The sequence below is a fragment of the Quercus robur genome, chromosome 6 (genome assembly GCF_932294415.1).
Source record: "Quercus robur chromosome 6, dhQueRobu3.1, whole genome shotgun sequence".
Taxonomy (NCBI): domain Eukaryota; kingdom Viridiplantae; phylum Streptophyta; class Magnoliopsida; order Fagales; family Fagaceae; genus Quercus; species Quercus robur.
This window is the reverse complement of record NC_065539.1, coordinates 25,313,442-25,336,109: the sequence shown is the minus strand read 5'-3', so window position 1 is coordinate 25,336,109 and position 22,668 is coordinate 25,313,442. Positions and strand designations below refer to the sequence as shown.

General features: G+C 38.6%; 1 protein-coding gene across 4 annotated transcripts in view; it reads right to left on the bottom strand.

The window, feature by feature from the left end:
- The window catches only part of LOC126733366 (DNA topoisomerase 3-beta), a 97,940-nt gene that overhangs the window by 44,206 nt on the left and 31,066 nt on the right, over positions 1-22,668 (bottom strand). The window contains exons 1-5 of one of the 4 annotated variants that reach the window (XM_050436629.1): positions 13,678-13,915; positions 13,522-13,578; positions 13,213-13,316; positions 11,722-11,815; positions 9,270-9,369 (exon numbers count right to left, since the gene is read on the bottom strand). The exons of 1 other annotated variant lie outside the window; for it this stretch is intronic. In XM_050436629.1, coding sequence (XP_050292586.1) covers positions 9,270-9,369; positions 11,722-11,815; positions 13,213-13,316; positions 13,522-13,578; positions 13,678-13,704 — 382 coding nt within the window. In that variant the 5' untranslated portion in view covers positions 13,705-13,915. Of the gene's footprint in view, positions 1-9,269; positions 9,370-11,721; positions 11,816-13,212; positions 13,317-13,521; positions 13,579-13,677; positions 13,916-22,668 lie in introns of those variants that run through there. 2 more of the 4 variants (XM_050436630.1, XM_050436631.1) reach the window with 2 other exon arrangements.

Below are 22,668 nucleotides of genomic sequence, written 5' to 3'. Positions count from 1 at the left end.
GACATCCAGGAAAGTGGTACATCTATGAGAGCCCATGCACAGGACCAATCAAACAAAGATCAAATTAGCAAGACTTCAAGCTGGTTCTTTGAACTGACTTTATCCTCAGAAAACCGCTTATTTCACTCCTTCCACAATAGCAACATCAAACAAAACAGTGCAAAATTCCAAATCGCTGAATAATGCTTCCCAAACCAATTTCTCCACCCAAATAAAAACAAGGCAACATCAAAATTTGGCAACAAATGATCTACCGTATCCCCACTACACAAGCACATAGAACACCACCCAACTAATGTAAGACCCCACTTAATACGATTATCACAAGCAAGGATTTTCTCCCAGGCAACAGCCCAAACAAAGAAAGAGACCTTGTTATGGGCCATAGCACTCCACATGCTCTTCCATGGAAAATGTTTTTTCGGTGCACCACGAATAGCCTCATAATAAGAGCAGGCAAAAAAGATGCCACTCCCTTTGAATATTCATATCAACCTATCACCCTCCTAGGAATATTGGAATTTTTTTTTTTTTTTGATAAATTCCTAGGAATATTGGAATACAAGAGATCTAAGAAAGTATCGACTGCCTCCAACTCCCAATGAAAACCATCTCACATTTTAGATCCGCCCTTCCCTCCCATTGGACAACCCAAGACTGAACGGATTGAGGCATCCTGATCAAGCAAACAAGCATAAAGGTCCAGATACAACTCTTTAAGAGAATGACTCCCACACCATACATCATGCCAAGATCTTAAACGAGAACAATCCCCTGCCTCCAAAGACACAAACAGCTGCAAAGTGTCCCATCCAGCCCCATATACTCCACAAGCTACACCCATGCAATTCCCTAGCTAATCCCAAAGTCCAACCACGCCATTCCTCCCAAAATTTCGTAGCAATAACCCATCTCCATAAATGAGTTACATCAGTCCCAAATTGCCATAAACACTTACCCAAAAGAGCTTGATTAAAACTCCCCAACCTTCATATCCCTAACCCACTAGTAGCAATAGAACACACACTATCCCATGCCACCAAAGAGAACTTAACTTTTCATTCAAGGCACCCCACAGATAGTTTCTCTATAACCTATCCAACCATTTAGCCACACTACAGGGAATCGTAAACAAGGAGAGGTAATACGTCGGTAAACTCAACAGTGCGTTTTAAAAGTGCCAGTCTCCTACCCTTTGGCAATATCATCTTTCATTTCTTTTCTTTGACATGGTATCATGAAGATACTATTATGGGTAGTACCCTTGTTTTATATGGGTGGTGAGTGGAAACGTTGGTAATGGCTCCAGTCTTCACCACTGTTGTTGTCGTGGAACAGTGAAACCAAGCCCATGGCTACTGCAGTTGGTGTTTTCTGATGAGAACAGGATGCTTCATAGGCCTTTTACAGCCTTTATAGTAGGGGTACCGTGGTTCTCAACATGTTTCAACTTGGCTCAATGTTTTTTCGTTTGATCGTAGTGGTTAGTTGCCGAAGAATTGTAGCGTTTCCTGTGTTCCTCAGTTGTCAATGACAAGTTCCGTTGCCAGAGTGGTGGATGTCGACAGATTCCAAGTGTCGTCCACAACATTGATTGCCAAAGTTAGAAGCAGAACCCCTTGTTTGGAGCACAATGCTTGGTTCTCCCTAGTCTAGGATAGGAATAGCCCCAAATTGTAATTCCCATGTTTGTCTTTAGCCACTATTTGGTTTTTTGTTTGATTCAGCCTTCTTATTATTTGTGCGCCCAGTTAATTTATATAAAGTGTTGAGCCCACAATACATTTTTGACCCACATTAAACCAAACCCAAATTATATGCCCTGTAGGTATGCTCCATCGACCAGTTGGTCCAATCTATCAACTCAATTGACCCACGAAGTCCAACCCACTTAGAAAGTTCATAATTCAATTTTAACTACGCTTTCCTATAGTTTTTAATTTTCAAATTTTCTAGAATGTGCTGTATGATGGAAGCAATGATGAGGTGGCCAACTAGGCATAATGATGTGGTGGTCAAGCATATCATCCCACATAGAAAATTGATGTGGTAGTGTTCCTAAAGTAAGGCTTCTTTAACATGTGATTAAATGTTTTTAGAAATGTCATTATTGTTGTAAAAGTTAATTAAGCATGTGCTTAATTAAACTTAGAGATAGCTATAGCTTGTATTTGAATTTTAGCATGGAGCCAACACTTTTCCCTCCTCTGCTCCCCTCTCTACCACTGCCATTCAACCAACCACCTTTCTTTCCATCACCCTTCCCATCTTCCTTTTGTTTTTTTCCATTTCACTCTTTCTGTCCACCACATTCTTCTTCTCTGAACACCCCACCTCCTTCTAACTTGCCTTAACAACCACCATTATGGCCTAGACCAACCACTACAGTATCACCCTCACCTCGTCCTAACAGTTCGCCTCCCCCTAACACTACTCCTAAACCTTCTCCTCAAGGCAAAGGGGGCAGTAATGGTTCTTTTCACATAGATTCCAAAACTTTTTCTTTCTCGTTTGACGGTGGGTGGGCTGATTCTAATGCTATTCACGAAAGTCGTCGGAATTTTAAAAGTTCTGTTTGGTTGAGCCGTAAGGGATTGGAAAGGATTCTCTCATGTTTTGCCGGTATTCATGATTGGGTTCCTGGAAAGTATTATCTCTACAAACGATATAGAGAGAATAATAAGTTTTTTGAATTTCGGGGAAGATCGAATAAGGCTGGTATCTTTGTAGAAATAGCTGTGTTTTACAGTGGAGCTTGACGTGTTTGGGTTATGGTACCTACGAGCTCAAACCGGTCTGGGTGGTGCTTGTTTACAAAAGAATTAGACAGATTCCTATCAAGTTCAAACTCTGTTTGGGTGGAAGGGAGGACTTCTGCTGAAGATGTGGGTGGTGGTCTAACGGATTGTGGTGGACAAAATGGGAAGAAATCTTTCAAAATCAGGAACCAGTGGAAGTTAAGGAATTTTGAAATTTCTAGAGCTATTTTGAGACATAACGTGCTAAAGGGTGCTTTTGGCGTTACTGTCTCTTCCATCAATGGCAGACCCACGCATGAGTTTACGTTTGAGCTTACTCCTGCTAATTTGGCGCTAAGAGTGTCTAAGTCAAATGGTAATAAATGTGTGGTTACTTGGTTGAACCCACATAATCCTCATAAGTCTATTAATAGTGAGCCTGATATGTTTTCTGGGCATGACAAAGCCTAGTTAGCTGACCCATGTGGTAAGGCCCAAGGGGAGGTTTCTTATTATCATGGGTTGGACGAGTTGGCTTCGTAATCAAAGTGCGAGGGTGGTGGGCAAGACTTCTAAACCACCATGAAGTTAATGGTATTACCGACGACGCCTGAGGCTTTGACAGCGGGTATATCACCAATATCTTGCCCCGATCAAGATTCGAAGCTTCTTGCCTCCAACCCGAAGAGTGTGTTAGGAGCTCCAGAGACCGGTAAAGTCTCGGCGTCAAGGAGTAGCTCCACCGCAGTTGCTCTCGACTCCGGTAAGGCGGTTTCTTCTAGGTGCACAGTATCCGATGCCGAGGTAACTCATGGACTTAGTAACCGAGGCTCTGGGTTCACCGGTGAAACGGTGGTTGGCTCGGTGATGGCAACGATTGAAGCTCCAATTCTGAATGTTGTGCTACCGAGCCTTGGTCAGTATCCATGGGTGGTTCAAAATCGATTTTCTCCTCTCTCAGACCTAGGTAATGGGGTAGAAGATGTGTTTGTGGAAGGGGATGATCATGAAGAAGTTCAGAGGAGTAATCACCATGACAATACGACACTACAAAGGTCAGTGGATTCTGTTGGGGGATTTCAAACAGATTTTGGGCTTCAACTCCTACCGTGGGAGACCAGGGAAGTGTCTAACCATATCTGTGGTAGTGGAGAGAAAGCTTTTTGTGTGTTGGAGTGTGACCCTTTGTCTCGGAAGGAACCCAATGAACTCATAGAGTTGGTGCTAGCTCAGGACTCTGCAGAAGGAACTCAGGTGACGGAATCAGGGCCACCTTCGAACTGGGTGTCCTAGTTGATGAAAAATTTCTGTAACATGGTGGGTTTCCCAATCGTGAAACAGGAAGCTCAATGTGTGGCTCTATTTCACCTTTTGGAGCAGGAGTGTCTCAACGTGATTGATGATGGGGTGCCCAAGTGACCTGCAAATTCAGGGTCACGAGGTCTCAGGGAGCTTAAGGGGCTTATCTGTAATGTTAATTACGATGGTGTCTCTTCTAGGAGTAGGAGCAAAGTTTCTTCGACTGTTGTGGGGGTTGTTGGTAGTTGTAAATGACTCTACAACTACTTTCTTGGAATGTAAGGGGACTTAACAATCCTCGGAAGAGAGAGGTTTGTAAGAATCTTCTAAAAGAATGGAAGTGTGATATTGTTTGTTTTCAAGAAACGAAAGTATATTCTACTGATGTTGCTTTTGTTCGGAGTTTATGGGGTAGTCCTTTTATTGATTGGGCTATTTTAGACGCTGTGCAGACTTCAGGAGAGGTCTTGCTAATTTGGGATAAGAGGGTTTTTGAAAAATTGGATGTAATTGCTGGATAGTTTTCTGTCAGCGTCTTATTGAGAGGAGTGGTGGATGACTTTGTTTGGGCTTATACAGGTGTGTATGGCCCCAGTGATGATGGGCAGCGGGCTACTTTGTGGGAGGAGTTGTCACAGGTGCGTGCCAAATGGCCCATGGCATGGTGCTTAGTAGGTGATTTCAATATCATTAGGTACCCAAGTGAAAGGCTTGGCTGTGAGTCGTTTAGCCCTGCTATGTTTGCATTCTCGGACTTTATAGAGAGCAATTCATTAGTTGATTTACCTTTAGAGGGGGCTTCCTTCACTTGGTTTAGAGACTCTGGTCTTCCCTCTATGTCAAGAATTGACAGGGCTTTGGTTTCTCTAGATTGGGAGGAACATTTTGAGAATGTTTCCCAAAGGGTGCTTCCTCGTGTTATTTCAGACCACTGCCCTCTTTTGTTGGAAGCTGGTGCTATTCGTCGTGGTCGTAGTGCCTTTAAATTTGAAAATATGTGGTTTAAAGTTGAGGGTTTTGTTGATAGAGTTCAGCAATGGTGGAATGGGTACAGTTTTGTGGGTTTACCAGGTTTTATTTTGGCTCAAAAATTGAAGGCTTTGAAAGCAGATTTAAAAAAGTGGAACAGGGAGGAGTTTGGTGACTTGGCTTTTAGAAAGAAAAATTTGTTGACTGAGCTGATGGGCTTAGATGCGAGAGAAGAGATGCTGGGTCTATCGAATGAGGTATAGATTCGTCGTATCCAACTTAAAGGAGATATAGAACAGTTGGCTTCTCTTGAGGAAATTTCCTGGAGACAAAAATCTTGGGCTTTGTATGTGGAGGAAGATAAATAATACTCAGTTCTTTCATAGATTAGCAAACTCTCATAGAAATGCTAATTTTATTAAGAGGATTGAGGTGGATGGTATTCTTTATGAGGATGAGTCGGATGTGAGTTCTCAATTAGTTCTATTCTATCAGGGGCTGTACGAGGAAACTGAATTGGGATGCCCGACTATGGATGGATTAGATTTTGCATGCATTGTAGAGAAGGAGAGGCTGACCTTAGAGAAGGAGTTCACTAAGGAGGAAGTTATCCAGGTCTTAAGGGAGATGGAGGGTGATAAAGCCCCTGGTCCTAATGGGTTCACCATGGCTTTCTTTCACAATTGTTGGAGTGTTGTGGAAAAGGATGTTATGGATTTCTTTGATTCTTTTCATCAGCACTCTGTGTTTGAACGGTCTTTGAATGCTTCGTTTCTCATTCAATTCCTAAGAAGAGTAATGTTGTTAACATTATGGACTTTCCGCCCTATCAGTTTCGTGAGCAGTGTGTACAAGTTGTTGTCCAAGGTGTTGGCTAACAGGTTGAGGGCGGTTTTGGATAAACTTATCTCAGAGTCTCAAAATTCGTTTGTTGGTGGTAGGAAAATTCTGGATTCAGTGCTCATTGCAAATGAGTGTCTAGATAGTAGGTTGAAGAGCTAGTTACCGAGTGTGGTCTGCAAGCTTGATATTGAAAAAGCATATGACCATGTAAACTGGGAGGCCTTGTTTTATCTGTTGGACCAGATGGGTTTTGGATTGAAATGGAGGGGGTGAATTAAGGCTTGTGTTACTTCTATCCGTTTTTCAATCCTGGTAAATGGATCCCCTGAAGGTATTTTTGGAAGCTCTCATGGATTAAGACAAGGAGACCCTTTATCCCCGCTTTTGTTTCTCTTGATAATGAAGGTTTTAAGCAGAATTTTGAAGAAGACAAAGGAGAATAACCTTATTCGGGGTTTTCAGGTGGGAGCAGTGAATTCGGTTGGTGTGCAAATTTCTCATTTGTTGTTTACGAACGACACTATCTTATTGTGTGATGCCTCTAGGGAACAGTTGATGTCCATAAGGTTGGCGTTGTCTTGTTATCAGGCTTTTACGGGTTTGAAGGTATATGTTGGGAAAAGTGAGATTGTCCCTATTGGGGAGGTGAATAATCTAGTTGCATTGGCTAGTATTCTTCAATGTAGAGAGGGGAGTCTGCCTATGAAATATTTGGGAATGCCGTTGGGAACTTCTTTTAAGACAGCTTCGATTTGGAATCCTATTTTGGAGAAGATGGAAAAGAAACTATCAGGGTGGAAGCGTCTCTATATTTCTAAGGGTGGTAGGCTCACTTTACTAAAAAGTACTCTCTCAAGTCTTCCTACGTACTTTTTATCTCTATTCACTATTCCTAAAGCTGTGGCTACTAGAATGGAAAGTATTCAAAGGAATTTTCTTTGGGGGTCTTTTGAGGGGAGTTTCAAATATCCTTTGGTGGCTTGGGATAAGGTGTGTTTGCTTGTTAAATTGGGTGGTTTGGGGATAAGAAGTGTGCCGTCGTACAATCAAGCTTTACTAGGGAAATGGTTGTGGCGTTATGGGCATGAAGTTACCTATCTTTGGCGGAGAGTTATCTCCACTAAATAAGGTGAGGGTCAAGGGGGGTGGTGTACAAAAGTGTGCAGGAGGACTCATGGATGTGGCCTTTGGAGAAGCATTCATGAAGGGTGGGAGAGTTTTTCTAAGCATTTGTCTATTGTAGTGGGTGAAAGCACCCGTATCCGTTTCTGGCATGATAAGTGAATTGGGGATAATACCCTAAAAGATCTCTATCCTGAGCTCTATGCGTGTTCAAATGCCAAGGATGCTTGCATCTCTGAGGTTTTGTGGCTTCCGGAAGGTGGTACTATTAGAGTGTGGGATTTAAGGTTTTTTAGAGCTTTTGAAGATTGGGAGCTAGCCGCCTCTTAATCTCTACTTCAGTTTATCTAACCTCGTATTCCTTAGGGTGATAGGAGGGATATTCTTTGTTGGCGGCTCAAAGGTGATGATAAGTTTGACACCCGATCTTATTACCAAGTAATTCAGGGTGCTCCGGATTCTTTGTTTCCATGGAAGGGTGTCTGGAAACCAAAGATTCCTAAGCAAGTGGCTTTCTTCTTGTGGACAGCTGCTCACGATCAGATTCTCACATTGGATAATCTCATGCTTAGGGGTCACCCTTTGGTAAATCGGTGTTGTATGTGTTGCTGTGATGGGGAGTCAGTAGACCATCTTCCTCTCCATTGTCCTGTTACACATACTTTATGGACTTTCATGCTTCAGGCTTTCAGTATTCATTGGATTATGCCAGGATCGATGGTGGGATTGTTATCTTGTTGGTATCAATGGCTTGGGAAGCATAACTCAAATATTTGGAATTTGATTCCAAGATGCTTAATGTGGATTGTTTGGTTGGAACAAAATCGTTGCTATTTTGAGAACATGGAGAAGACGTTGGATGAGTTAAAGGTTTTATGCCAGCGTAATCTTTTTGAGTGGTCTCGATGTTGGGGTTTTACTGATTCTTCGTCTCTTTCCAAGTTTATGTTTTCCCTTAGATTAACTTTCTGATTTCCCTCTCCTTTGTTTGTTGTTTGTTTCAATTGTTTCCTTTTGTTCATCATCATTAACATCTTGTACTTTTCTTTTCTTTTCCTTTCTTTTTTCTCATTAATATTAGTTCTCTGATTACCTATCAAAAGATAAATAAATGAACAAGCTAAAATCTAGGAAGTTTGTTAAGAATGATGGTAAAATGGTGCCATCATGAGGTCATTATAACTAACCCATTAGGCTATAAATGTTAAATAGCAAAGCTTAACCTTATAAAACTCAATAGTATACATTGAATAGGATTTTATCTTTGATCATATTGACGTTGAGATCCCCCCCCCTCCCCTCTCTCTCTAAGCCACTTTCTCTCTCTACTCAAATTCTCTCTTTCTTGAGAGCATTAATATTTTTCTTGCATCGCTATTAGATTGTACCAAAGGCCAATGAGTCTTAGTAAATGTTAGTCCTCCTAATTGGTTTAGAAATTCTGAGTAAGTATTCTTCATTATTATGAATCCTAGAAAGAGATTGAATTTAATAAACTTCCAGTTGCTTATTTTTTAAGTTTCGAGGGGGTGATTGCCTTCTCCTTCCTAAGTGTAATTACTTAGGGAATCTAGGTGTGATTTCCTATGGTTCATCTTCTTGTTCTTCTCATTATATTCACTGTTTAACACCAAACAGCCATCCATATTTATTAAAAATCCAATCTTTTATTTACCTAACCTTACCCAAACCCTTAAACATAAAACTCTTTCAAGAATTCTTCCAGATCTCATCAAGAATCCTAACTTAGTGATTATTTTATAAATATAACACATCAAAATTGGTATCAGAGTTTACTAAAGCTTTAGTAAGCTTCATGCATATGATACATGGTCCCTGAGGAATACAAAAAGTGTATGTCAATTAGGAATAGGAACGGTAATCTTTGTATAGGTATTAAACGACTGAGAAGAATTTTTGTTTGTGAGCACAGTAGCTGCTGACAAAAATTCTATTTCAATTAGGAATAGGAATAGTAGTCCTTGTACCGTAACAAACTACTGGGACGAGTTTTTGTCCGTGAGAAGTTCAGCTATTGAGAATTATTTGTTGCAGTGGGTGGGAAGGTATTTCAACGGGGGGGAGTGTTTTAGTTACCTGTAACTTCCCACTGTAACTATCATATGTGCATTACATTTTGATGAAGTAGTGTTTCAACGTGGGGTATAAGTTACAGTGTGTCACATTCACACTCTTGTTAAAGATATTGTCATAAAAACAAGAAAATTGTACTTGATACTATCCACAAAAACTCACATGAAAGAAAGAAAAATAAACAACGGGTTTTTGGGGAGTTACCTTCAAAGCAAATATTTTCTCCTTCACGGTCACAATCCAACCATAACACCAAATAACCACAGCTGCGAGCTTCTTGACTTAAATGCCTACAAATATGAGCCTTATACCAAGAGAACTAGTCAAAATTATTGCAAAAGAAAGAAAGTCTGCAATATCCAAATCAGCGTAGAAATGGAATTACGCTTCAACCCAACAACGATTTCTGACTATAAGTTTGATTTACATGGACAATTATCCAAATAAAATTACTGGAAGACAATTATATGATATAAATTCAAATCCTGAAATTTTACTTGTTGCACTTTTTGCGGGAGGAAAAAAATTTGCATGCATGACATAGGACAAGAACTTGCAAAAGATGTCAACTGATGCAAGCAAGCGGACATGCCCACAGTCACTGATATGTCCACATATCTAGTTCATTAAAATCTTCTATATTCAAACACTCATAACAGCTTCCCAAACTTCCAAGAACCACACAATACAAGCAACACATCGCATAGTTTCTTAATACTACCATATAAAACAAATAATTCTTTTTTGCTAAGTAAATAAAACAAATAATACTATGTATACTTTCTTTTTATATAAGTAATAATGCTTCATTAAAAAAAAATAAAAATAAAAAGAGTACAAAGAAACAAAGCACAGGCAGTCTGCTAAGAACCCAGCAAACATACAAAACTATGACACATGAAAATTACAACTACCAAGCAAATCAAGCAAAGAAGAAAAAGTAAAAACTTCTGATGCATTTGTCCACTCAAACAAAGTCTAGAAGAGCGCAAGCTTCAAATCCTGAATTGATCTTTCACACCCTTCAAAGGTCCGAGTATTCCTATACTGCCACATACCCCACATGAGGCAATGAGGGATCATACTCCAAATCACTACATTTTTATGCTCGCTGAATTTGCCCATCCAACAAGCAAGAAGCTCCTTTAACACCACTGGGCATAAAAAAATGTACCCCAAAGAGCAAGAGTGACATATTCTACAACTCCCTAGCTACAGGACAATGTAATAGTAAATGATCTGTGGATTCCCCATCCTTTTTGCACATGCAACACCAATCGACCACAATGATTCGGCACCTCCTCATCAATGGTTAATTTTTTTCCCCACGCCATAGTCCATAGAAAAACTAAACTTATTTGGAACTTTAGGTTTCCACAAAAGCTTCCAAGGAAAAGCCGATTTAGCTATAGAATGCAACACCTTATAATAGGATTTAACTTCAAAAATACCTCCAGAAGACACTTTCCAACATATCCTATTCGTTCCATCCCGTCTCATTGGTGTCGAATAAATCAGACCCATAAAAAACGCACTCTAACTCCCAATCATGTCCCAATCTATTAAAACTGACATTCCAATGGTAACTATCCCCTGAGAAAGATAGGAGCTCTATTACTAAAGCATCCCTATTACAGGAAATAGCATAAAGCTCAGGAGAAATCTCTTTCAAAGGGAGCTCCCCACACCACAAATCATGCTAAAACCTGACAGAAGAGCCATCCCCCACCTTAAAGCTAACAAATCATTGAAAGGTGTCTTATCCCTTCCTAATAGTCTTCCACAAGCACACACCATAAGACCCCTGCACATTATTAAAACACCATCCCCCCCCCCCCCCAAATTCTTCCATATTTGGTATACACCACCTGTCTCCACAAAGTGTCCCTCTCCATTGCATACCTCCAAATCCCAAACGCCTAAACCCCCCATATTTCCCATTCCTCCCCCCACACAACCCAAAAAAAAAAATCCTGCTGTGACTTCTCCATGAGCCGCACAATACTCATTGGGATTGGGAACAAAGATAGATAGTAAGTAGGCAAGCTAGATAAAGTACTCTTAATCAATGTGAGCTGTCCACCATTAGAAAGCTACATGCTCTTCTAACCAGCCAAGCACCTCTCCATTTTCTCTAGAACATCAGTCCAATCAGCTTTTGCTTTAAAAGTGGAGCCTAGAGATAGACCCAAATAAGTCATGGGCAAGTGAGCTACCTTACACCTCAAAATACCGACCAAAACTTCAAGCCCTGGCACTCAGATTTCCCTAGATTAATCTTCAAACCAGATATAAGTTGAAACCATAGAAAAACTGCTTTCATGTGCCAAATCTGTTCTATATGTACTTATCTTTCATGTACTCAGAATCTCAGATAATGCAGCTTACATATCCAGCAACAATATTTCAGCATGTAAAAGGTTATGCCAAGTTGCCAACTACTGCAAGAACTCTGGTTTGGGGCAACTTATCCAAAAAAAAAAAAAAAAAGAGTTTTTGGGCCACAAGGGAAAATTCATTCCAACCAGTCCTTTTAAATTAGTACAAAAATTCCAGAATTTTTTTTTTGGGGGTGGGGGGAGGAAGGAAAAAAAAAAGATGAACACGGAAAGAAAAAGAAACTAAAAATAGAAAGGAAGCATAAAAAAGGCTATACCTTAGGGTTTGATTCTGTCTTAGTAATTTGAGCTTGGAAAAGATCCAAAGGGTCGGTGGCTGTCCAATTTTGATATGTTGCTGGAAAATCTACACTAGATTCACACAAAGAAAAAAAAGTACATTGAAAAATCTAACCACAAGTCATCAAGATAGGCAAAGCATGGAAAGTTGTACTAGATAGAATTAACAATTCAAAAGCAGTGGTGAATTAAAGCTAATGCTACTTGTTACATTTGCTAAACACTGGAAATTTTCAGATTCTCTCAGATGATTAGACTTACAAGTTACAACTACTCGAGTAACTGAACACGTGATGCAGATTGGTTAAGGAAGAATAAAATATTTTAATATTTTATGTTATTTTCTTTTTCCTAGTTGAATTAGGATTTTAATTGTTTTTCTTTTCCTAGTTAAATTGTTTTTCCTTTCTCAAGTAGAAGTAGGTTTATTATTTCTTTTCCTAAAAGGAGTAGGAGAAATTCTATTTCTATAAATACTCTTTATAGAAGGGTTGATTATTGATATTATGCGTTGATTAATAAAAGTTTGTTAGAGATGTTTTCTCTATTATTTTGCCTACTAGCCTAATGTTCTTGTGGAACATAGGTTTCGTGGAAGAGTTGTAGTAATTGTGTGTTACAGATTCTGCTTCTACACGCTTTACGCTGAATCAACACGACTAACACAAATGATGACATTATAATTTAAAATCAATATTCAAATCTGCGAAAACAGAATTCACTTGGTTCCTTGTCAGTTTCTATGAAAACAGAAACATTTTATGTGTTCCAACAAAAGATTTCACTTTTTTTTTCTCTCAACTGGAACTAGCATTTCTTCCTATGCTCAAACTATGCACAAGTTTTGACTTTATTAGTGGAAGAGAGCACGTGCTCACTGGAAAATTACAAAGAAAAAACACTGATGGCATAACATGTAACAAGAAATCGTTTAAAGATAGTACATGGATGCATCCAAATATTGTAAAGCATAAATAAGAATCAATGAAGACCAAATAATACATAGAAGTCCAGAAAACACTGCTGGTCCCTAAACTTTAACCTGTGAGCAATTTTAGTACCCAAAAAAACTTAAAGTGCTCAATTTTAGCAAAAATGCTAGGACGACAACTTTTGCCACAACTTGCCCACGTGACAAGTTATGAGCGGTGGTTCCACATCTCCACCACTCAACTTGCCACGTTGACAAGTTGTGGCTTTAGTTGTAGTCCAAGCATTACTGCAATTTTAGTCCCTAAAAAAGCTTAAAGTTACCACTTTCAGTCCCTATGGAGTGATAACATGTCAGTTTTTTGTTTGGTCTTGTCATATAAAGGACCAAAAGTGATTACTGGGCAAACACTGCATTTAAGCCTACATTGAACAAGTACATTACAGTAAACAAAGAGAGTTGAATTTAAGGGTATCAAGTAACTAGTATAGTATTGATTAAAGTACAATTTTTGGGAGATTTCTGAGAGAATAATGACCTGAACACATGCCCAATGACTGAGGTGACTTTAAATTGAGCGCGAAAGCCGAGAAACATTCCCTCGAATTCATGCACATCTGTGCTACCCCTTCTAGTAGACATCTGCAGCACACACACACATTTGCCATTGAATAAACCTCACTAACACTCCACATTCAACAATACAAGGACATAGAATTTTATTATAAATAAAAATTCAGGAAATAACAGAAAAATAAAATAATTAACAATTAAAGGGCACAATTTGAATCTGAAATTAGAAATTATAAAGCTAGGGTTTGAGAATGTTGAAAATAAGGAGGAGTACTTGGCCATGGGAGAGTTGGGTAGCAATGGAGACAGCGATGCTGGGCTTCTCAGCCACCTGCATAGAAACAAGATTGAAAAAGAGAGTATGAATGAGAGAATCTAAAACAAATAAGCAAACAAGATAAATTTTTAGAATAATGATGTTACAGAGTACCATGAGAACAACTTTGGGAGGAGCCATGAGAAGAAGAAGAAGAAGAAGATTGATGAGATTTGTTTAATCTTCGGTTTTTGGGTTCGGATTTTCTTTTCTTTTTTTTGGTTCTGCGTCTCTCGATCAGGCGCTATTCAACTATAAGATTCTAATATCAAATGCAGAACTCACGGAGATTAATTTCTCACGGTTCTCTCCAATCAAGATGATTTAAAGTGCTTTCTCCAAAAAAGAAATGATTTAAAGTATGTTTAGATTTAATTGGTTTATTTTCGATATCTTATTTGTACAGTGCTTATCAAAATATTTTTTTTTTTTTGTCAACTTTTTACGTTAAATGTGTGACAAAAAGTTGTGGCACATTGCAAACAAATCCTTTTAAAAAGTAATAAAAGAAAAAAGAGAGAGAACTAGTCCTCTTAGCCCTCTTTTTTATGTTAAATGTGTGACAAAAAGTTGTGGCACATTGCAAACAAATCCTTTTAAAAAGTAATAAAAGAAAAAAGAGAGAGAACTAGTCCTCTTAGCCCTCTTAAGATGCGAACTGTATCAAAGAATTAAAGCATGTCGTAATATCTAAATCTGCAGCCTGGGCATGCTTACGGTATGGAATTAGTGACATCAACTCCTTCTATTCAATATCCAATAAATTAATGCAGATCTGTAGAATCTGTTGAAGATATATATCTGTATATATTAAGAGGATTCAGAAAGGTAGTTATTGCTTTTTTTACTGTCAAAAATACCCCTAATCTAATCAGATAACCCTTATTCTTAAAAAATAAAAAATGCGGTTAAAATTGTAATTCAACAAAATTCAATAAAATAAAAAATATCAAATAAACTTTTTTCCTAAAAATTAGCACAATCTTTATTTAAATATATTTCACGCATGTTTGACATATTTTTTTTCCCTAAAAAGTAGCAAACACTAAACTAGAAGTTTACTCCATTTCAAATCCTAAATTTTAGGGTAGTTTCTTAAAAAATCATTCCCGTATAAACTCACTAACAATACATAAATTCAAATTAAAGAACTAAAAAAAATTCCAGATAATTCTCTATATAACTTCCCACTAGAGTCCTAAATAGATTCAAACTTCTCTCCTATTTCTAAAAAACAAAAAATATTTTCATCCGACGAACACAAATAAAACCACCACTGTCAAAAATACCCCTAATCTAATCAGATAACCCTTATTCTTAAAAAATAAAAAATGCGGTTAAAATTGTAATTCAACAAAATTCAATAAAATAAAAAATATCAAATAAACTTTTTTCCTAAAAATTAGCACAATCTTTATTTAAATATATTTCACGCATGTTTGACATATTTTTTTTCCTAAAAAGTAGCAAACACTAAACTAGAAGTTTACTCCATTTCAAATCCTAAATTTTAGGGTAGTTTCTTAAAAAATCATTCCCGTATAAACTCACTAACAATACATAAATTCAAATTAAAGAACTAAAAAAACTTCCAGATAATTCTCTATATAACTTCCCACTAGAGTCCTAAATAGATTCAAACTTCTCTCCTATTTCTAAAAAACAAAAAATATTTTCATCCGACGAACACAAATAAAACCACCACCCCCTACTCCTTCCCAAATACAGTTATTTCCAACCTATTAGATTGAGGAAAACTGCTTCTACCCTCACTTAACTTTCTTCCAGCGTCTTAAAAAAAATTGGTTTTGGAGCATGTTCAAAAAAACTGTTCATACAACTGGCTTTATTCTCCAAAAGAAGGTATGCAATATTTATTCTCTTCATCTAATGAGATTCTTCCTTAGTTAGAAGTCCTTTTTTTTTCATGAGTGAAGTTTACTATTCACCTAAATTTCGCCTCTTACTTGCTTTTCGGGGACAAACACTAAACAACATCTCCATTAGATTTATAAAATTCAATTAATTCTCATGTAACTTTTGTGGGTTTGATTTTTTTTCTTCTCAATTGGAATTCACAATGGACTTCTTCGATGGTCAAATAAACCCATCTCTTCTGTTAATAACAATTTCTTACAGGCAAGTCTTTTCCCTACAATAATTATTTTTATTTGTTTGAAAAATAAAAAAAAAATATTTCTAAATTATAATAGAGACAAATTATTAACCTATACCCATAAAAAATAGAAGAGCCTCTGAGCACGCGCTCACGTGCGTGCTCAGAGGCTAGTATTTATTAATGGGTTTGTTTTGTGGTTTATTATGTGTAATGATATAAGAGATTCAATTTTATATATATATATATATATATATATATTTTTTTTTTTTTTTTTTTTTTTGAGGAACAAATAAGTGAAACTTTATTAAACTAAATCAAGATTGAATACATCATCCAAATCCGAGGGTAGTTCTTCTACCCATTCATCAATGTCTGCAGATACAACTGCTCTTCTAGCTAAAGCATGTGCCAAATTATTTCCCTCCCTTCTCACATGTTGGAAATTACATGTCACTAGTGATGTAGTACCGCTCCATATTTCTTCAATGATGTGGCCAAATAGAGTATGGCATGGCTCTTTTGTATTGATAGCATTAATAATCCGTAGGCAATCTCCCTCAAACATGACTTTGGAAAGACTAAGCTCCCCTGCAAATGTCATAGCCCGGGAAGCCGCTAATGCTTCAGCATGTTCTATGGATTGAGGCAACATTATTTTCTGACTTAGAGCACTCATAACATTCCCATTGCAGTCCCTAATCACCACTCCAATACCTGTCGTGTTGTTGTTTGCAAAGAGAGCTGCGTCAAAGTTGGCCTTATAACAATCCTCTGGAGGTTTTGTCCACTTTATATGGTGTCGTTGCACCTCTAGCCTAGTGGGCTGTTGAAGAACATCAAAAAATCCAACCACCAACTCCTTTGCCTTCTTACTAATCTCATGTAAGGGCCATGAAGGTTGCTGCACCCTGATTTTATTCCGTCACTGCCAAATGCTCCAAGCGATGGTTGAGAATAGCGCTATTATGAAGGCCAAACCCTGTTCAAGCACAACCTCTATGAGATCAAAAGAGGACCAATATCCGACCTGATACAAGTGTGAGAAGCTTGGAACAGACTTCCACACCGCTTTTGCTTGATCGCACAGCCATATCACATGCATGCTTGTTTCTTGCTGATCATCACACAAAGAACATGTCTCGTCAATGGGTATTTTCCGTCGTGCTATGTTCTGTTTTGTTGGTAGGGAATCCATCACTAATCTCCACATAAAATGTCTGATTTTTGGTGGCACTCGGATCTTCCAAATAGTCTTCCATACCTTTGTACCTATCCCACCAGACGAGGATGGTGCTTCATTTATCGCTTCTGTTGCTAGCATTTGGTATGCCGATTTGATTGAGTAACTACCATCTGATGTTTTGGGCCATACAAGACAATCCAGGTTGCAGGCTTCACTCACATATACTTTTCTAATTGCATCAACTTCCCACGGGTAGAAATAATTCTGCAGCACCTCCACATTCCAGCTTTTTGTACTTGGATAGAAAAGATCACAAACCCGGTTCAGCCCCACATCCAATTTTGGCAACGCCACTCTACTCATGCCTGGTTCGGGTAGCCAACTTTGGTCCCAAATGCTTATGCTTCATCCATCCCCGACTCTCCAAACATCACTTTTTGTATAACCTTCCTGGACTGTAATATGCTTTTCCAAGCATAAGAACAATTGGTAGGGATTGGTACATCCAATATGTTGCCTCCTGGAAAGTATTTAGCACTAAATACCTTATACAACAGTGTGTTTCTTTGATGAAAGAGCCTCCAAACTTGCTTCGCAAGCATGGCATCATTGAAATTATTTATGTCTCGGAACCCTATACCTCCAATAGATTTTGAAGAACATAGTGTACTCCATTTCACCCAATGAATCTTCATTCCTTTGCCACTTCCCCACCAAAATTTTCGGATCATGGCCTCTATATCCTTACAAAGACTAACCGGTAATTTGAACACATTCATTGAGTAGGCCGGGATTGATTGGATCACTGCTTTTATCAAAACTTCTTTGCCCGCTTAAGATAGCAGCTTCTCTTTCCATCCTTGCATTTTTTACCATATCCTCTCCTTGATGTGAGTAAAGCATGCCTTCTTATTTCTCCCCACAAAGGAAGGTAGCCTCAAGTACTTCTCATAGTGTTGGATAGCCGATAGATCAAGGGAAACTTTGATGGCTTCTTTTGTGGCATCATCTGCATTTCTACTGAAGAATAAGGTTGTCTTGCTCTTGTTCACCATTTGATCAGAGGCAGCTTCATACATGTTCAAAATATTTTTTATTTGCTCACATTCTGCTACGGTGGCCCTGCAAAATAATAGACAATCATCTGCAAAAAAGAGATGGGTTAGTTTCGGCCCTCTTCTGCACAAAGAAAATCCAGTGATGTCCCCATCATTCGCTGCTTTCCGAAGAATAGCATCCAAACCCTCCGCATAAAAGAGAAAAAGATAAGGAGACAATGGGTCCCCTTGTCTAATTCCCCTAGTTGGAGTAATCATACCCTGTGGCTCTCCATTGACCATAATAGAATAAGTCACCGTAGTGATGCACTCCATAATCAAAGACACCTATGAGTTTTGGAATCCCAACTTTAGAAGGATTTTCTCCAAGAAAACTCACTCCACCCTATCGTAGGCTTTACTCATATCTAATTTTAAAGCCATGTACCCCATTCTTCCTGAACAACTAGTCTTCATATGATGCAAGGATTCAAAAGCAATCAGAATATTATCAGTGATCAATCTACCAGCAGTGAAGGCACTTTGTGTTTCAGAAATAATATCATTGAGGAGAGGTTTAAGCCTATTTGCAATAACTTTACTAATAATTTTATAAATTACATTGCATAGGCTTATAGGTCTAAATTCAAAAACTCTTTCCGGATTTTTTACTTTTGGAATTAAAGTAATAAAGGTATGATTTATGGACTTCAATAGAGAACTGGAATTTAGACAGGAAATAACAGCATGAGAGATGTCCATACCCACATCAGACCAATATGTCTGGTAAAATAATGGTGGCATGCCGTCCGGTCCAAGTGCCTTCAATGGTGTCATCTCCTTAATTGCCACCCCCACCTCCTCCATTGTATAGGTAGCTGTAAGTTTTGAGTTCATCTCCTCTGTTACAACTCTTTGGACTCCTTCCACAATGTTCTCAAGATTTTGAGGATTAGAAGTTGTGAACAAATCAGCATAATAGTCCACAAAAATTTTTGTGTAAGTGTCCTCCTCTGATTGCCATCTCCCTTCACTATCTCTAAGCCCTTTAATAAAGTTTGTCCACTTTCTCCGAGTTGCTGTCCCATGAAAGAATTGAGTGTTTCTATCTCCACATTTAATCCATTGTAACCTTGATCTCTGATGCCACATTTGCTCTTCTTTCTCACATAACCTATTCAATTCAGTCTTCAACCTCATAGCTTCTTCATCAATCCCATCCCTGGTCGACTTCACCTCAACTTGCCATAACTTTTCCTTGGTCTTCTTTATTTGCTGCTTTACACTACCAAAATGGTTCCTACTCCACTTCTTTAACATCTTCTTGCATTTCCTTAACTTCTCTGTAGCTTGAAACATAAGGGTACCCTCTGCCTGATGTGTCCATGCTCTAGCCACCGTGGCACTACAACCCGGATCCATTAACCACATTGCTTCGAACCTAAATGGTTTCCGCTTCCATTTATGACTTTCCCCATTCGGATCAAGAGCAAGTAGTAAGGGTCTATGATCTGAAGTAAAGCAGTGGAGATGTCTTACTCTACCTGTAGGAAACCTGTTCAACCACTCATAGTTAGCGACCCCTCTGTCCAATCTCTCCCACACTAACTCTCCTCTCCTTCTCCCATGCCACGTAAACTCTGGTCCCTGAGAAACCCAAATCTATAAACCCACACTCATCCAAAACCTCCCGGAATGACTGCATTAAATTATGAGACCGTGGTGCACCTCCCCTTTTGTCTACCACTTCCAGTAGCTCATTAAAATCACCGAAACAACACCATGGTAGTTTCGGCTTTAAGCTCAACATCCATAACATGTTCCATCCTTCAGAACGTCGACTTGTCTCTGGTTCACCATAAAAACCCGTTAACCGCTAGGCTCTCTCTGTACCTCTCTGCACAATCGCGTCTATAAGATAGTTTGAGAAACTATCCACCCACACCATATCCTCCTCCTTCCATAAAAGGGCCAAACCACCTCCCCAACCTGTGCTAGGAACCGTGAAGCATCCATCAAACTTTAACTTACATCGTATCCATTCCATTCTATCTCTGTCTAACCATGTTTTCGACAAAAACACGATCATGGGACCTTGTGCTTGTACTATTTCTACAAGCTCTTGAACTGCACGACGGGTCCCAAGCCCCTTGCAGTTCCAAGCCATGAGGTTCATTGGACCCGGTGGGGCTAGGACCCAGCCTCCGCCGCTGCCGATAAAGTCTCTGTTGTCAACTTCTTCCTACACCCTTCTGTAAACTCAGTTTCTACATCATCCTCTCTGGACATTCTTTTCTTCAGTAAAGAAGAGGTGTTGCCACTGGGCTCACCTCTATTTTGTTCCCTACGGACCCAGCTTCTTTTTGGTGTCAAAAGTTTCTCTTTCCCAGCCCAATTGTTTAAGTTAAGGCCCACTTCTCCAAGCCCATTAACCCTATGCACCTTTTGTAAGCCCACTTCCTCTTTAGGAACACTGTTAGCCAGATTTACTCCACTAACATGCACGTTGTCAAATTTCAAAATCTCTTTATCAATTTCCTCCAGTTGTCCCGAAAAATCCTCCTTTTGACTATTATTGCTTGAATTTAAGTGAGCCAGACTGTTAAGAGTAACGTCCATGATTGTGTAACCGTAATTAATGGAGTCCGGATTCGTTGGACTTTCCGTACCAATTGCCCCCTCATTAATTGTATCTACCACGTTACCGTCTGCCTCCCCTTGTCGTGCACCCCTTTTCTCCTCCACCACCATATTCCTTTTCTCCCTCAATCCGCTACCTTCAATACGCTTTCAACATCCGCAGCATCTGGGAAAACAAACATAACTCTATGATCACCCATGTCTCATATTTCAAACCTTTTTCTGATTTTCCACAGTAGCGTGAAGGTCTTAGCGATCGCCTCCATATTAAGAGCTCTTCTAGTGAGAAACTTTGCTGCCAAAACATGCTCCTCCGCCCCTGGTTCATCTTTTAATTCAAACTTACTTCCTTCGAACTTTGAAAGGGATAGTTTATCCCAAGAACCCATCAACTTTTCCATGACTTGTACCCTAGAGAAAGGACACACTTCACTGCTCACTGCACTATCTGACTGTGACTGCCTCACCACAAGAGTAGGCACTATCTAATCTCCTGACTGATAGGGTTCAGCGCACCTTACCCTAGGTCAGAGAACTTTTTTCCGTACCACTATCTGTCTCTTTCCTTCTCTTTATTATTTTTTTATTTTTTTTTTATCTTAAGATCTTTTTCTAATTTTATTTATTTTTTATCTTAAGATCTGAAATAGAATTCTACTATTCTAGTCTAATTTAATTAGATGTATATGTGTGATGCTCCATCTAATCTATCTCGGACTGACCTGGTCCCTAACCTGACTCTTATTTATATATATATACACTTTATTAGGGTTGATTGTAATATGAAACTACTTGAGAATATAGTAAAGATTTTTATCTCGTCTGAATGATTTTGCGTTTTCTTTCTTTCTTTCACATGTTTCCACTTTTCTATAGTCTTTATAATACTTTTTCTCTTTAATTTCAACAGAATCTCAAGGTTTTAAAAACCGGTACGGAGAAAGAACCGAAAAAGTAGCTAATTACCAGTTTTCTGGTTGGATCGGGATCCGACCGATTGTTGAATCGGTGATGTCATAAATAATTTAATTAAAATATTAAAATAATTTTTTTTAAAAATTTGAATTTTAATAACTTATATTAAAAAAAAAGTGCTTTTTTTTTTCATACCACCTTTCATTTCTTGTCAGTAATGGTTGACAAAGAATAAACTATTTAACATTTAAGCTTTATCTTTTAGTTTGTATAAACAATAGTATAATATTAACTATTTATTTATTCAAGAAAATTTAAATTAAAAAAAATAAAACTCAAAGTCAGATGACTAGACAAGTCACTGACTTATTAGGTTGCGTTTGGTTCGATGTAAATCGAATTCTGAGTGTAAATCGAATTCTGAGTGTAAAATGAATGTAGGGGAAAATGAATTCCCGTAAGGAAAGTAAAATCCGGGTGTTTGGTTCAGTAATGGAAAATAGTCCGGAAAACAATTTTCAGTGTTTGATAACATTCTGAAAATGCCATTTTCCTACAAATGCTTCACATTTTCTCAGCTATTTTCTCAGCTTCCAAACAAATTTTATAACAGAAAATTTCAAAATATACACTTAATACAACCAAAAATCAAAATAAAATCATTTATTCACAATATATCCATAATATACTCGGTGAGAGGAGGAAGAAAGAGTGAGAGATAGATCGAGAAAGAGAAAGATCGGTATCAACGGAGGACGGCAGCGGCCAGATCGGGAAAGACAGAGATCGGTACCAACGGAGGGTAGCTTGGATGTGGATCGAAACGCATGGAGGAGGGTAGCTTGGATGATAGCGAGGGTGGTGATGGCAGTGGTGGATTGGAGACATGCAGTGGTGGAGCATGGCTGTGAGGTTAAGTGGGTGCGATCTTGGTGCGAACGCAGTGCGATCTTGGTGGTGCGGCGTGATCTGGGCGGAGGGGGCAGCGATGGGGGCGGCACGATCTAAATTAAGAGGGAAGTCATCTTTCCAATGTGGGATTAAGAATTCAAGCCAAGGCAAGGCAAGACAATCAAGCCAAAAAAAGCCAAAGCCAAAGGCAAAAATTCTTGGTACCTACACCTATGTTTTGCCGCTTGACTTGGTTTTGTCACTTCTATCTATCCTCTAGAAGTTACTAATAAAGAAAAAAGAATCTATCCTCTAGAAGT